This window comes from Littorina saxatilis, linkage group LG1 (genome assembly GCF_037325665.1).
Source record: "Littorina saxatilis isolate snail1 linkage group LG1, US_GU_Lsax_2.0, whole genome shotgun sequence".
Taxonomy (NCBI): Eukaryota; Metazoa; Mollusca; class Gastropoda; order Littorinimorpha; family Littorinidae; genus Littorina; species Littorina saxatilis.
Window position 1 is genome coordinate 46101340 of NC_090245.1, and position 15380 is coordinate 46116719.

General features: G+C 47.4%; 1 protein-coding gene across 2 annotated transcripts in view; it reads left to right on the plus strand.

Annotated features, from left to right (window-relative positions):
* LOC138971381 (protein Jumonji-like) overlaps nt 1-15380 on the plus strand; it is a 60186-nt gene that overhangs the window by 10813 nt on the left and 33993 nt on the right. For both annotated transcript variants that reach the window (XM_070344114.1, XM_070344119.1), the window contains exons 7-10: nt 5361-6273; nt 7310-7583; nt 7918-8005; nt 8154-8279. In XM_070344114.1, the coding sequence (XP_070200215.1) occupies nt 5361-6273; nt 7310-7583; nt 7918-8005; nt 8154-8279 (1401 nt within the window). The remainder of the gene's footprint in view (nt 1-5360; nt 6274-7309; nt 7584-7917; nt 8006-8153; nt 8280-15380) is intronic.

Consider the following 15380-nt stretch of genomic DNA (forward strand, 5'->3'; position numbering starts at 1 on the left):
GAGGGTGAGCCACTTGAGGAACAGCTCACAGGATGTGTCAAGCCCTTGACGGAACAAACCGGCATTCACATTGACACCTGTTCTTGCGAGCAGGTAGAAACAGTGTATGCAGCACTCTTAAGCTGTGCAGACGACCTGAAGGAACAGACTTGCTGTGACCAGCAGAATGAGCAAGTGTTTAACTTAGAAGAGATTCGTCTTAAACTTGTTCAGAATGCTCAAGAGCTAGCAGCACAGGTGGAGCATAGCCAGAAATCTTGTACTTCAGGGCAAAAGAGAGGAAACAGCGGGCAGAAATTTGATGAAAGGGAGACCCACGGGCAGGCTGAAGGTAGGTGTACTGACTGCAGAGACAAGAGCTCCAAATGTGAAACGGGAAAGCAGTCAACCTCTTGTAAACCCTCACCACCTCAGTTTGAGCCTGGAAGTGGAAGGGAAGTCACTGGTACTGAAGTCAACAGAGATGCTGTACATGTACTTGCAGCCAGAGATGAGGGAAACAGTCATACATTTCACAATGTTGACACAGCCCCAGAGCCTCCTAGGAATCCTGAAAAGTTCAGTCCCAGTATGAATGAATACGACAAGCAGGTCCATGAGTCACGTGCAAACAGTGATGATTTTCTCAGTTCAGGGTGCACTCTTGGCCTCACAAAGCAAGTCGATACTGTCATTGTAGCAAACAGACATGAAGAAGCGCCTGAAACCTACAGCTCAACACTTCCTTCTGCAAGCCATAGTCCCAGCATCTTGGAGCCTCTATCCAGCTTGCGCTATAACTGCCAGATTTTGTCACAAAATAGTTACAGAGAATTCTTTCTTGAATCAAGTTGTGATGTAGCGTTTGAACCCTACAGCCAAACACTCGCTTCTTCCAGCCAGAGTCCCAGCATCTTGGAGCCTCGATCCAGCTTGCGCTATAACTGTCAGACACTGTCTGAAAATAGTTACATTGAATCAAGTTGCGATGTCATTGTGACAGAGTTGAGGGATGTAGCGTTCGAACCTTGCAGTCAAACACTCACTCCTTCCAGCCAGAGTCCCAGCATCTTGGAGCCTTATTCCTACCTGTATGACAGCAACCAGGTGGAGTCAGAAAACAATTCTGCAGAATTTGACATACCCAGTGGTGACGAAGATTCGTGGAGGGAAGATGATGCCAGCAACATTTACAAATCATGGTCTGATGAAGGCTCAAAGTCAAACAGCAAAGATGAAGACAGAAATGAGTGTAAATCAGGAAGTGACTCCGTTGCCACCATCGAATATGACTCTGACGCCACCATTGAATATGATGATGGAAGTCTTCCAGAATCGAATACTGCAGCTGACTCTGAAGAAGACGACAAACCCACAGGCAAACCAGAAACCGATGATGGCACCACCACTGAATATGATGGAAAAAGTCTTTGTGATTCAGTGTTTGACTCTGAAGAAGACGACAAACCCACAGGCAAACCAGAAACTGATGATGGCACCACCACTGAATATGATGGAAAAAGTCTTTGTGATTCAGTGTCTGACTCTAAAGATGACGACAAACCCACAGGCGAACCACAGATGAAGAAAGACACCTGCAATAAAACTGGAGACGACAAACCCACAGGCGAACCACAGATGGAGGAAGACACCAGCAATAAAACTGGAGACGACAAACCCACAGGCGAACCACAGATGGAGGAAGACACCAGCAATAAAACGGGAGACAACAAACCCACAGGCGAACCACAGATGGAGGAAGACGCCAGCAATAAAACTGGAGACGACAAACCCACAGGCAAACCACAGATGGAGGAAGACGCCAGCAATAAAACTGGAGACGACAAACCCACAGGCGAACCACAGAAGGAGGAAGACACCAGCAATAAAACTGGAGACCGAGAGGAGAAACTGTCCCTCAGCCCAAGAGTGTCTCTATGCTACATTGCCAAACTTGCGTGTGACGCTGCTCTTTGTGAAGAAAATGCTCTTTCAGCCAAGGAGGTGGTTGCTTGCACTGCCTGTGACGTCCCACGCCAGAGTGTTGCACCGACCACTCAGAATACTTCACAGTGTTTCACGAAGCCCGGTTCAGACTTGGGGTGGGAAACCGATGGTGAGACCACAGTTGATGAGAGCCTTCCATGCTATGATGAGCCTTCTACGTCATCTGACAGTAAGGAAGAAGAGTCTCATTACGTGGCGTCATCTGTTTGTTCCTCAGATTCGCCATTGTCACTTTCAGATGGCAGTGCAAACGAAGGAGGCTGTGCTGCATCTCTTTCTGAGTTTATTATGAAGGAGGACGACAGTGGTGATTCTGGTGAAGATGACAATGACACCAGGAAACGGAACTTGACGACAGGACAAGAAAGGAAAAGAAGGAAAAGAAGCACCAAAACAACACGTTCCAAGACCATCGCACATACATCTTTGAAGCAAAAGAGAAGTCGCGTTCACAAAAGAACTTCGCACATAAAAGCAGACATGAAGACTCCCACATCCTCCAGTTATTCAGGGCACAGCAACACTACTGACAGTGGGGCCAGTGTACTGCAAAAAGCAGCAGACAACACAGAAAGTCTGGAAAAAAAGATGCCATTTCAGTTCGAGTTTTTAACATTTCTTGTCACCAGCAACTCTACCGGAGGAATGCCAGACAGTGACTGCGAGCAGCACAACCAAGGTTTGTGCATTCTTTCATCTTCAGACTGTGAAGATGCAGAACCTCCTCTTATTTTTAATCCAAGAATGACCAGTGCCATGGAAGAACCAAAAGAGACCTTTATTCCCCGTGAAGAGCAAGGAAGGCAGTGGAGTCCACGTGATTTTCAGTTTGGAAAGAGTGGGCGGCCTGCTTTTCACCTTGGACACCATCAAACACATCCTCCGTCTCTCCTTGCCAGCAGACACAAGAAATCATTGGGTCCTGAAGCCAATCTCCCCAGTGATGGCAGCCGAGTCAAACTGTGGCGTCCCAGTCAGCATGACCATGTCCCAACACTGAGCAGCCATCTTGTGTACGCTTCCAGCCGTTCTCCACATCACCACACTGAACCACCTGTGATTCTAGCGTGCATGTGCGGTCATTGTCGCATTGACGCGGACACTGCTGTTTCTGCTTCACAGTGTAATAGAGGTCAGACCTTGGGTCTTCAGGCTGAGGGAGATACGTCACACACTGTGACAGGAGAGGAGTCGCTGAGATCGAATGAGGAGTCGCCCGCAGATGAGAGTGACTGTTCACCGAGTCTAGAAGGTACCCAGCAGTTTTCATCAGTAAATCTTTCAGCTGCTGAGTTCACATCACTGAACACACAGCCTTGTGTGGGTAAAGACTCACAAGATTCAGGTTCATTCCCACAGCTCTCCAGTTACCCTAGGTCCACACTGGGTCTGACTTGCAGTAGGCCTGTCGCCACTTCTGTTACGAGTGGTATCACGCATAGAGGCAGAGCAGACTCTGGCAGGAAATACGATGCCAGCAGCATTCACAAATCGGGGTCTCATTCAGGCTCAAACTGCAAAGACGAAAGAGCATACAGATCAGGAAGTGATTCAGACTCAAACGTTGAATTTGACTGCGAAAGTCTGTGCGGATCAGCTACTGACACTTCACAAGCATGGCAGATTGAGAGCGAGGAAGAACCGCCAGCAAGCTCCAGCAGACATGGCATGGAAAACGAGAATTATTTTTCACCATCTGACAGCGCTGCCAGAGATTTCACACAGATCACGAGCAGAGACTCAGCTTTGACCTCACATGGAAGAGATTGTTCAGAGATTCGGAGGCAAATAACAACTCCATCGTCATACAGCAGCAGTTACTCCGAGGGCTTGAAGGGCAACACACCATCACCTTCACATAGCAAAGGTTATGGCTTTCAGGCCTTGAGAGACAATGCTGAACCTCACACCTGCCACAGTGGAGCATCTTTTGATGTAAGAAGTAGAATGCAATGTCCCATTTCCATTGGCAAGATGGCCACATCAGTTGGAAGAAGAGAGGATGTAAACTGCAGAATGGATTCTGCAGTGCATTATGGGGGTGAGCATGGTGTGGGTGACCCAAGGTCTTGCCTCTACCCCCTCCCTCCTGCCCTGTGCTCTGTGTCAAGTATCTTTTCCTTCAAGGTAATTGTTGATGATGCATTTCTTGTAATGATATTTGTTTTTCCTCCCTCTGTGTATGCGTGTGTGCATGCGCGTGTGTGGTGTGTGTGTGTGTGTGTGTGTGTGTGTGTGTGTGTGTGTGTGTGTGTATGAGGAAGGCAACATTTTTTTGCAATGTACAAAGAAATGTTGATGAAAAAGACTTTAAGCAGTCAAAATGAACGCTCTGTTCCCCTGAAATCGGCGTATTGCTGCCTGAATAGCAGGGTAAAAACGGCCGTACATGTAAAAACCCACTCGTGCAAACGCATAAGTGAACGTGGGAGTTTCAGCCCATGAACGAAAATGAAGAAGAAAAATGCTCTGTAATCCCCACCATGTTTCAAAACCTCACCTCCCTTGAGTTATTCACATGATATTGCATGTGTTTGGCTAGAAATAATGTTAAATGCTGTGCACATAGATGCTTTTGTTGTCTGTGTGCATGTTAGCTTTCATGTAGCTTCAATTAATGTATGTATACCAGTAGCTTGCACATATATCTCCATAGAGGCTTTTGTATGCTCCCACTTCCATCGTCTCTGCTCACTTACAGCTGCACAAAAGTTGTACTTGTGTAAAATGTTGTGATTGGATGCTTTCATGGTATGAATTCTGCAAAAATACAAAGTCATATGATATATATATATATATACTGTTCATATCTTACATTTATACATTGGTTATGCGATCTTTTCAACAAGAGGAATAGTCAGTCTGAACTGAACATGAAGAATTAGAATGTTTTGGACAACTTCTTGTCATTAACCATTTGCTGGAGTTGGGTCATTGATTTAGAGGGTAGCTTGTTATGATCACTTTTTTGAGGATAGAAGAAAAGTGAATACAATTACGATCAGGAGGTGGCTATACTGCAAATGATCTTATTTGACAGGGTCAAGTTGTAGGTGTTGTCAGCTGTCCAAACGGGATCTCCAAGCTTACAGTTAACATTAAGGAATGCACATTTTGAATTCTGTACTAGCATTAATATAAATTGACCCGTCTTTGTGCAAGAGATTCTTAACAGAAATAAATTTGAATGTACTGATAACTAATTTGACAAAAACAGGAGCAGCAGTAGCAAAGAGTTCAGCTTGTGTTGAGGTTTGTCAAGTTGAATTTTTCAAAGGACACTGGCAGGGGAGCTGATCCATGCTGTTATGTATTGAGTGAGAAAAAGCCAGTATTCATTGATGGTTGTGTTTAACTTCCTGTGTTTCATCCAGAGGGTTCCCGCTGATGCGTTCAAATCTGTGGGACGGACCCAGACCCGAGTCAAGAAGGACAAGAGAAACGCCAGCTCCAACGCCTCTCCAGTCAGGAAGATTCTGGAAGGAGCGTCAAAGAAACTCAGAAAGTCACAGAGCTCAGACATGCTGAGAAGGCCAAAGAAAGATGAGAAACAAATGCGAGTCCGAAGTCGAGAAGACAGACTGAAAAAGAGAAGCAGAGAAGATCCAAGAAGAAGGCAGGGTAGCAAGAAAACAGAAGCAAAGAAGCCACACCGCGCGGCCAGCAGACCACTACCAACCAAGGCAAAGAGGAGAAGCAGCGTGCGTCTAAAAACATTAGCAAAGATCCTGGGACGCAAGCGACCCAACTACTCGCTCGTGGCGTCAGGCTACGCAGACATGGAAGAATACGAAGAGGAGCAAAAAAAGAAAGCGGCAAAGTCTGCTCTCACCAAGGCCAAGGCAGAAGCTAGGGCACGAGCCAGCGTAAGAAACGCAGCAGCCGTAGCTGTACGCAAGAGGAGGGTCAAAGAGCCGGAAAAGATGAGAACTAGAAGCTCCAGCGTAACGACCAAAGAGCCAGAAGACAGACATCAAGGAGACAGAGAGAAGGATAGACATCTCGGAGACAGAGAGAGGACAGAGGAGAAAAGACAAGGAGACAGAGTGGAGGAGAGGAGAGCAGGAGACCGAGAGAGGACAGGAGCAGGGCCGTTGAAACGCTCGCTGAGCACAAGCAGCACAGAGAAGAAGGAGCAGAATACTCTGGCCAGCGTTGTGGAGACCAAGCGCCTGAAGAAGGAAGGGGGCGCGGGGAGAGAGGGGGAGGGAGGTGGCACCAGGCAGCCTGTTGCCAGAGAGACTGTCAGAAAGGTGCTCCCTGCCACACCCCCACAGCCTAAGAAAGGTAGGTTGACATGGACTTTGTTCTTTGCCCTCTGAAAGCAGAATTCTGACATTTTCTGTTCCCATTTTGCGATGTTAAACATCTTGAGTGTGTACGATTTAGCACACTTTTGAAAAACGTGTTGTATTTGCTTCTTTTGCTAGTCAAACAAATTCATAACCATGGACATGATTACACATACAACTGGATTTCTTTACCCTTTTCTGACTGACATTCCCACGGTCTGCCTCAGTGGAAAATGGGAAATAAAGATGCTCTTGATGTAGTCTAACTTGATGTAGTCTGATGTCGGCTTTTAGTCTTCTAAATAAGTGTACCATAGTAAGACACACAAGATTGAGGCCAGGGATACTTGTCAAGTCAGGTGACCACAAGGACAGCAGAACATCCTTGGAAGCGTCTTTTATCAGAGGGACCTCACATAGTAGGTACAGTGGAACCCCCATTTTAAGACCTCCTAAAATCTGAGAAAATGTGCTAGTCTTTCGGATGAGACGAAAAACCGAGGTCCCTTCGTGTACACTACATTGGGGTGTGCACGTTAAAGATCCCACGATTGACAAAAGGGTCTTTCCTGGAAAAATTGTATAGGCATAGATAAAAATGTCCACCAAAACACCCGTGTGACTTGGAATAATAGGCCGTGAAAAGCAGGATATGCGCCGAAATGGCTGCGATCTGCTGGCCGATGTGAATGCGTGATGTATTGTGTAAAAAAATTCCATCTCACACGGCATAAATAAATCCCTGCGCCTTGAATATGTGCGCGATATAAATTGCATAAAAAAAAAATTTCAAAATAAAAAGTCCCTGCGCTTAGAACTGTACCCACGGAATACGCGCGATATAAGCCTCATATTGATTGATTGATTGAAAATGATGTCTTAAACAGGAGGGAGTCTTCAATGCTGGTAAATTTACAGAACTGAGAAGTTATCAACAAAAAGTCTGTGAAAACAGGGTCTTAAAAGGAAGGGAGTCCTACATGTTGGGGTCTTAACAGGGGGGTTTCACTATATTTCTTTTTTTTTTTCAGTCACACCCAAGAAAGTGACACCGGAGAAGCCAAGCTTCGCCTCCTCCTCCTCTCCAGACCCAGGCCTCTCCCACCTGGAGAAAGTGCCCACGTTCTATCCGACGGAAGACGAGTTTTCCGACCCCATCTCCTACATCGACAGCATCCGAGAGAAGGCGGAGTGGTGCGGTATGTGTTGCATCATCCCGCCGCAAAGCTGGAAGATGGAGAGCAAGATCAACGAGGAGATTCGCTTCACCACTCAGGTGCAGCATCTACATCGCCTGTACAGTCGGTGAGTTGACAGTCTTGTTCTCAGGCCTTGGCCTTTGGTCAATGAAATGAACAAGTGACTTTCACCAATGCTTGTTATTCTCTCAGGTGCCTCACCACTCAGGTGCAGCATCTACATCGCCTGTACAGTCGGTGAGTTGACAGTCTTGTTCTCAGGCCTTTGCCTTTGGTCAATGAAATGAACAAGCGACTTTCACCAATGCTTGTTATTCTCTCAGGTGCCAGGAGATTGGTTCCGGATAACTCTCACTTACTCCGTTACACATGTCTGCATTTAGAGCGCTTACTTCCCTTTGGTTATCATATAATTATTAATGGTGTTGGTCATTGTGCAGGTGGGGCATCAGTGTGGAGCAGACACGAGCCATTGTGCATCACCTGAGTGACATCACCAGCAACCACAACTCTTTGAGCACTCCACAGGTACACATTCTGTGTGTGTGTGTGTGTGTGTGTGTGTGTGTTCGCTTGCGAGCATTGACCACATGAGTCAAAATTAAACATTTATCACTGCTACAAGTGTATTATGCTTCTATTACATGTCCTTACGCCCTAATTGTGTGATTGACAGATTGGTGGAGTGGAGGTTGACCTTCCCCAGCTGTATCGCATGATCCGTGACCTTGGTGGCCTGCAGAACATTGTGGACAAGAAACAGTGGGTCAAGGTCGCGGATGCCATGAAGATCCCCAAAGCTGTGAGTTGTTTGTTCCTTTAGATATACTGGTACTAGTGTGACAAATTGCACTGTTAAGGGCAGACCGGGTAGGCAAAATGAGTTATTTTTGGTCTCATACACCTTTTTGGGGTTGTTGCATTTTTCACACCTTTGAACATCCTGGAATGCATTCAATAATTTGCTTTTGTCATTTTAGACATGTATTCATGTAAATAAAACCATTTTCAAACCGATGTTTTGTTGTTTTTGTCTGTGTTTTATCAAAAAAATCGAAAAAATGGTCAACTTTGGATACTCCGTGCTGGTAAATGTGCGCACATGACATGACCCTTCGCTGTTCAAACTGTGTGGAAATTTCCGTTCTTCAAGATGACGTCATCACCGTTGGGGAATTTCCGTTGACATAGGCACAAAGAGAGAGAATCCGTTCCAACCGAAACCCCGGAATTAATATATGCAAATATATGTAGGTCAAAGGCATTTGGCGCAAGCGCAGTAGACAACTTATCAGTCCCCCGGTGTCAACAAATCCATGACGTTTTCACCGATTCAGCAGCATTTTTCAAAGTTTTGAGCTGCGGAGAACAACCCTAACATTGGAAATGTTCGGCATAGTGGCAAGAAATATCAGAGAAAGATGAACCAGCAGCAGCGAACAGTAGAAGGAAGTAACAACACTCCGAAATGAACCAACATTATCGTATTGAAGCAGACGACATTCTAAGATTCTTGACTCGACGAGGTGGGTTTTGCTTCTTTCTCTTTTCGATCTTGTTTGTTTGACAACGTGATTTATTGCACATTGTTATGTTGTTGTTGTTGTAAGAATGTGTTAGGGTTTGCAGGTAAATGATAAACAGTTTGTGTCTGAAGTATTTTGCGTGTTTCTTGATCCAATTTACTGACCATGCCGCTCGCCGCACCCCCCTCCCCCCCCTGCCTCCCTCCCTCGATCATCTCTGTGATAATTTCGTCTTCACAACCCCTATTTTATTGTTCTTCGCTGGCCAGTCCTTGAGAGCTTACTATGGTGTAACATGTCATCATTATTCTTTGTCTGGGGTCAAACTGAGAAGCAGCATCTGAGCGATGTACGACTGACACAGTTTCTGTTTCTGGTCATTGACCGTAGGAAAATAAGTACCCTACTAGAGAGCGTTCTCTAATTCTAAAGGATTGGTTTACACCAGTGTTACGAAGCGGTTTACTCGTATTTTTGGCCTAATGTGTATTGTTGTAAATAGAATAGACTATAGCGATGGTCAGACATTGGAAAGGGCTATAGGCTGCATACCGTCGCGTTGACCGCAGTTGAACCTTTGTGTAACTGACAAGGTTTTTCACGTGCAAGTAATGCAGGCGACAGCTCACTGGCAATGTCATAGCAAGAACGACTTTGTAAAATCAGTCGCCGTCAAGGAGCCAAGCTCGACTCATGTTTTTCGTAACACTTTAGCAGACGGGCTCCTGTTTTAGGTATCTGACTGAAGAAGGATGAAGACTGACGAACTTTCCCTATCAGCTACGTGATATCTTCCATTTTCATATTCATGCCAGGCCGGCGACTGTACTAAATGTTGGCTTTACACTCTTTTGAGGTATGTTTGAAACCGGTTATATTTTCATGTCATGCTGTCGTATGTGAGAAGAGTGACTGTTTCTGTGTTTAATGTTATTGTGTAGGCCTAAGCTATTGTGCTACACTGCTTAAACATGTGAGGGTTTTACGTAACGTTTTCTTGGCTTTAGAAAACAGGAATTAACGTGTAAATAATTATATTGGCTCATGCAGCTTAATATGTTGGACGAGTGAGTATTTTTATTGTGCGAGTGAAAGAAACTAAAGACAAGTTGATTTATGGACTATAAACTTTACAGTGTTCCAACTGGGGGGTTTTCATCGCCGGAGGCTGAACTGAACCAGTCAACTGCGGCTTGTGGACATGACCATGGCATGGAGAGCTGGCAGGGTTCTACAGTTAGCCGCCGAGACGAACTGGAAGGATCAAGGACTACGTCAAGCAATGGTTGCGGTGTCGTGAGGACTGGTGCACCCTTGTCAGTCGTCTGAAGGACTTACAGCCATACCAACATCTTGAAAGCCGAAAGATGGCAGTAGGGTAACGTACAGTAGAATACCTATTCGTCTTACCTGTTAAGCTGCTTTGTTTGAGCCAAAAGGTGTCTGCGTCTTGGACTGTAGAGTTTCTTGCGGTGTTGTCGACCTAGAGTACTGGTCGAAGCCCGGAAATGATTTTGTGATGTAAAAAGCTTTGTAAACTAATAATAATTAGTCTTGGCAGTGTCAAGATCCATTTAACACCAGGTTTTTGCGTGTGTGAGTGCGTGTGCGCTTGTGCCTTGAAAGCTACTGTAGCGGACAACTATTCAGATTACATTCAAGCCTGCAAACAAATACTAAACTTATAGAGTGGTGTAGAGGCATTTATGATTGTCTAGAAACAGGCCAATAAGGGGCCATAACATCTGGCCTAAAAACCGGGCTATACCACTCCATAACAAATGGCGCCCAATAGTGTTTGTTTGTTTGACCCTTTAGCAGTATTGTTTTCTATCTCAAGGCACGTGCGTTTACACGGGTGTGAATGATTGTTTTGTTTGTCCTGTTTGTCCAGTAACATTTTCAGATTTGATTTGATTTTTGATTTGATGTGTTGACTGGTATATTCTTGCAAGGCCAAGGTATTACTCGAGTTTCATTCATGATATTTTTTGTACACAGCTTCTGGACATGACCCCTGTATATAATTCTTTTGACTTTTTGGATAATCTCTGATCGAGATTCAGAAAATTTCATCGTTTTTTCAACAATTCATTTTCTTTTGAGGAAAGGGGGTGATGTTACGAAGCGGTTTACTCGTATTTTTGGCCTAATGTGTATTGTTGTAAATAGAATAGACTATAGCGATGGTCAGACATTGGAAAGGGCTATAGGCTGCATACCGTCGCGTTGACCGCAGTTGAACCTTTGTGTAACTGACAAGGTTTTTCACGTGCAAGTAATGCAGGCGACAGCTCACTGGCAATGTCATAGCAAGAACGACTTTGTAAAATCAGTCGCCGTCAAGGAGCCAAGCTCGACTCATGTTTTTCGTAACACTTTAGCAGACGGGCTCCTGTTTTAGGTATCTGACTGAAGAAGGATGAAGACTGACGAACTTTCCCTATCAGCTTACGTGATATCTTCCATTTTCATATTCATGCCAGGCCGGCGACTGTACTAAATGTTGGCTTTACACTCTTTTGAGGTATGTTTGAAACCGGTTATATTTTCATGTCATGCTGTCGTATGTGAGAAGAGTGACTGTTTCTGTGTTTAATGTTATTGTGTAGGCCTAAGCTATTGTGCTACACTGCTTAAACATGTGAGGGTTTTACGTAACGTTTTCTTGGCTTTAGAAAACAGGAATTAACGTGTAAATAATTATATTGGCTCATGCAGCTTAATATGTTGGACGAGTGAGTATTTTTATTGTGCGAGTGAAAGAAACTAAAGACAAGTTGATTTATGGACTATAAACTTTACAGTGTTCCAACTGGGGGGTTTTCATCGCCGGAGGCTGAACTGAACCAGTCAACTGCGGCTTGTGGACATGACCATGGCATGGAGAGCTGGCAGGGTTCTACAGTTAGCCGCCGAGACGAACTGGAAGGATCAAGGACTACGTCAAGCAATGGTTGCGGTGTCGTGAGGACTGGTGCACCCTTGTCAGTCGTCTGAAGGACTTACAGCCATACCAACATCTTGAAAGCCGAAAGATGGCAGTAGGGTAACGTACAGTAGAATACCTATTCGTCTTACCTGTTAAGCTGCTTTGTTTGAGCCAAAAGGTGTCTGCGTCTTGGACTGTAGAGTTTCTTGCGGTGTTGTCGACCTAGAGTACTGGTCGAAGCCCGGAAATGATTTTGTGATGTAAAAAGCTTTGTAAACTAATAATAATTAGTCTTGGCAGTGTCAAGATCCATTTAACACCAGGTTTTTGCGTGTGTGAGTGCGTGTGCGCTTGTGCCTTGAAAGCTACTGTAGCGGACAACTATTCAGATTACATTCAAGCCTGTAAACAAATACTAAACTTATAGAGTGGTGTAGAGACCTTTATGATTGTCTAGAAATAGGCCAATAAGGGGCCATAACATCTGGCCTAAAAACCGGGCTATACCACTCCATAACATGGCTGACCAACCTATCATTGACAGCAATATTGTTGTCAAATCTTTTCCATTAACTAAGGAATAAAAAAAATAGATCCAGTTTACTTCACCAAAGAAAAAAAAAAGAGTTAAACTAAAGGACTGGGGATGCAACTCATGAATCAAAAGCATAAAGGTCAATATAACACTTACCTCGACAGTACTATTCTTGCACATTATCTATTATAGGCCGAAAAAATTGGACAAAACGCTGCGTGGGTACAATTATCTCCCATAACCATGCGCCACCGTGGATCCCAAGCACTGTCTGAGTGCTTCCCCCTTACAGGATGTAGGTGGCGCGTCCTCTTTCTTTTTTCGCGCGTGACAGTAGGCTGTGTTTCTGCTGCGCTCCCGGATTATTTTGGATTCTAGAGTCTTCTTTTCTGTGTGGATTACCACCTGTTGGATTTTTGTGTGTTATTCCACTTCTGGCTTGAGGCTACGTTGTTTTTCTTCCAACTTGTGCCTCCGTTGTTGTGTGGCGGACTCGGCGTGCCTACCGTCCTACTTCGTGGTGACCGGTCGTCTGCTTCTCGTTTCGCCTCATTCACTTGAGTATTGACCTAATTTTCTTTGAATTTTGTTAATTCTCGATTTTTTAAGGGTACGTACAGGGCGAGGTAGGATGTCTCGTCTTGTTTTGGGCTCTGGTTCTGCCGGGGGCAAACCTTCTCCGGGCGCACAGCGTCATGTTTTGCGCACGGACAGGGGGACCTTTCGGCGCTCCGACTCTCCCTCCCCAAACGCTTTGCGTTTGCGGCGAGGGAGGGCGGAGAAAGCCTGTTTGAGCAAGCTCAATGCGAGCTTGCTCAAACAGGCTGGGCTTGAACCTGGGACTTCGGGCGGGGCTGCGCCGTCGAAGGTTCGGGGAAGGTCGAGGGGAAAGAAAAAGCGTCTTTCTCCTTCTCCTTCCGTGGAACACGCTTCCCCCCCTTCGACGCCGTTGTCCGGCCCTCAGTCTCAGGCTTCAGCTCCTCCCGGTTTCAAGCCTGGGGGGAAGGTTTCCTTCTCCTCCCTGGCTCGAATCCGGGGGCGGGTCGATTCCCAACCCTCTTTGGGGGTTGGTGAATCTGATCTAGGGGCTACGGGAGAGACTCAGGTTTCGACTTCTTTCTTTTCCGGTGCCTCTCCTGTGCCCTCCTCGGTTTCCACCGCTGTGGAAGCCAGGAGGGACACGGGTCCTCCTCTGAACTCCCTCGCTGGGTCGTCTACTGCTGTTTCGACAGTAGTCTCGGACTCATGGGGGGGGAGATCGGAGGAGATGACGGGGTCTATGAATTCCCTCCCCGCTGGGGTTGGGATGCGAATTGACCCCGTTCAGGGCGGTCCTGTGGGGGCAGGGGTTTCAGGCATCGTGCCTACGACCACTGCTACTACGGTTCCCTCTGACGTCCGTGTGACTGGTGGCTGTCCCTCTATGAAACGCTCCGGCCGACTAGTTACTGGACGTGGAGGTGTTCGACAGAACGTGGTACTTCTGTCGAATGGTCAGGGCGACGGGAACATTGTTTCTGTTGCTCAGACCGACACCTCCGACCGGACCGTCTTGACCCCACGCCATTCCTTAGCGTCTGGTGTTCGGGTGACGGATGGTCCGGACCAAGGGTCCGGAACGGTCCAGGCTTACGGGTCGGGATCGAACCGGACCCACGGGTCCCGACTGGACTTGACCTCCGGGTTTGGTCCGGACGGGACCCATGGTACGGGACCGTACCGGACCTTAGGGTCCGGTGCGGGACAGTACCTCTGGCCCTTGCCGGACCCCCGGACCTACGGGTCCGAATGGTACGGTACGGGACCAGTGGTCCGGTCGGGACCGGACCACCCGACCACCTCTGTTGGTCCGGGTGGTCTGGCACCGAACCGGAACACACCGGACCACCGGACCTACGGGTCCGGATGGTACGGTACGGGACCAGTGGTCCGGTCGGGACCGGACCACCCGACCACCTCTGTTGGTCCGGGTGGTCTGGCACCGAACCGGAACACACCGGACCACCGGACCTACGGGTCCGGATGGTACGGTGTTTCCACGTCCGGACCGAACCACCCGAACACTTTTGTGGGTACGGATGGTTCTGTGCCGAACGGGACCTCCGGATGGTACGGGACCGGACCGGACCACCGGACCGGACCGGACCACCGGAACACCGGACCGGACCACCGGAACACCGGACCACCCGACCGGACCGGATCGGCACCCCCGACCGGACCGGACCATTTCTTTTCTGATCAGACCCGATGGGTCCCTGTTCAGTCTATAAATGGCGGGGGTTCGTTGGCTGGACTGACCCAACAGTCGCAGGGTTTTTGTTGTTCTCTCCCTTCGGCTGCTGGAGACGTTTCGTCTTTGGGGCAGGGGTCTTCGCGGCCTCTTGCTTCAGTGGGCGTTTCGTCACAGCCTACTTCATCACTTTCGGCTCCTCCCCCTCAAGCTTCCTACACTCCTGCTGTTGAGGAGTTGTCGGGAAGTGAAGAGGAGAGTGAGTCAGAGGACGATGGGGAGGAGGATCAGGGTCGCCCTGAGGTTAACACTGATCCCCTACCCTTGCCGGTTTCTGATGGAACTTCCGAAGCTATGCTTCGTACTTTCCAACAGTACATGACAGACATCACGCGGCGTCTTGACGCCACGGATGCCTCTCTTAAGCGTCTGTCGTCTAGTGTTCCCAACCCTTCGGTTGACACACAGGACGTGGAGTCTGAGGACGAGAGGCAGGAGGCTCTCCCTCGCACAGCTAGAAGGACGTTTGAACAGTTTCAGGACGTCCTTCCCTCCGACGCCCTCTCGTCCTTGGAGTCCGCTTCGGCCCGGGCGCGGGAGGCACACGCCGCGTCTGCCGGCGGCTCGTTTTATGAACGATCCGGCCGCCAGCAATTCGCGTTCCACCCTAGTCTTAGTGC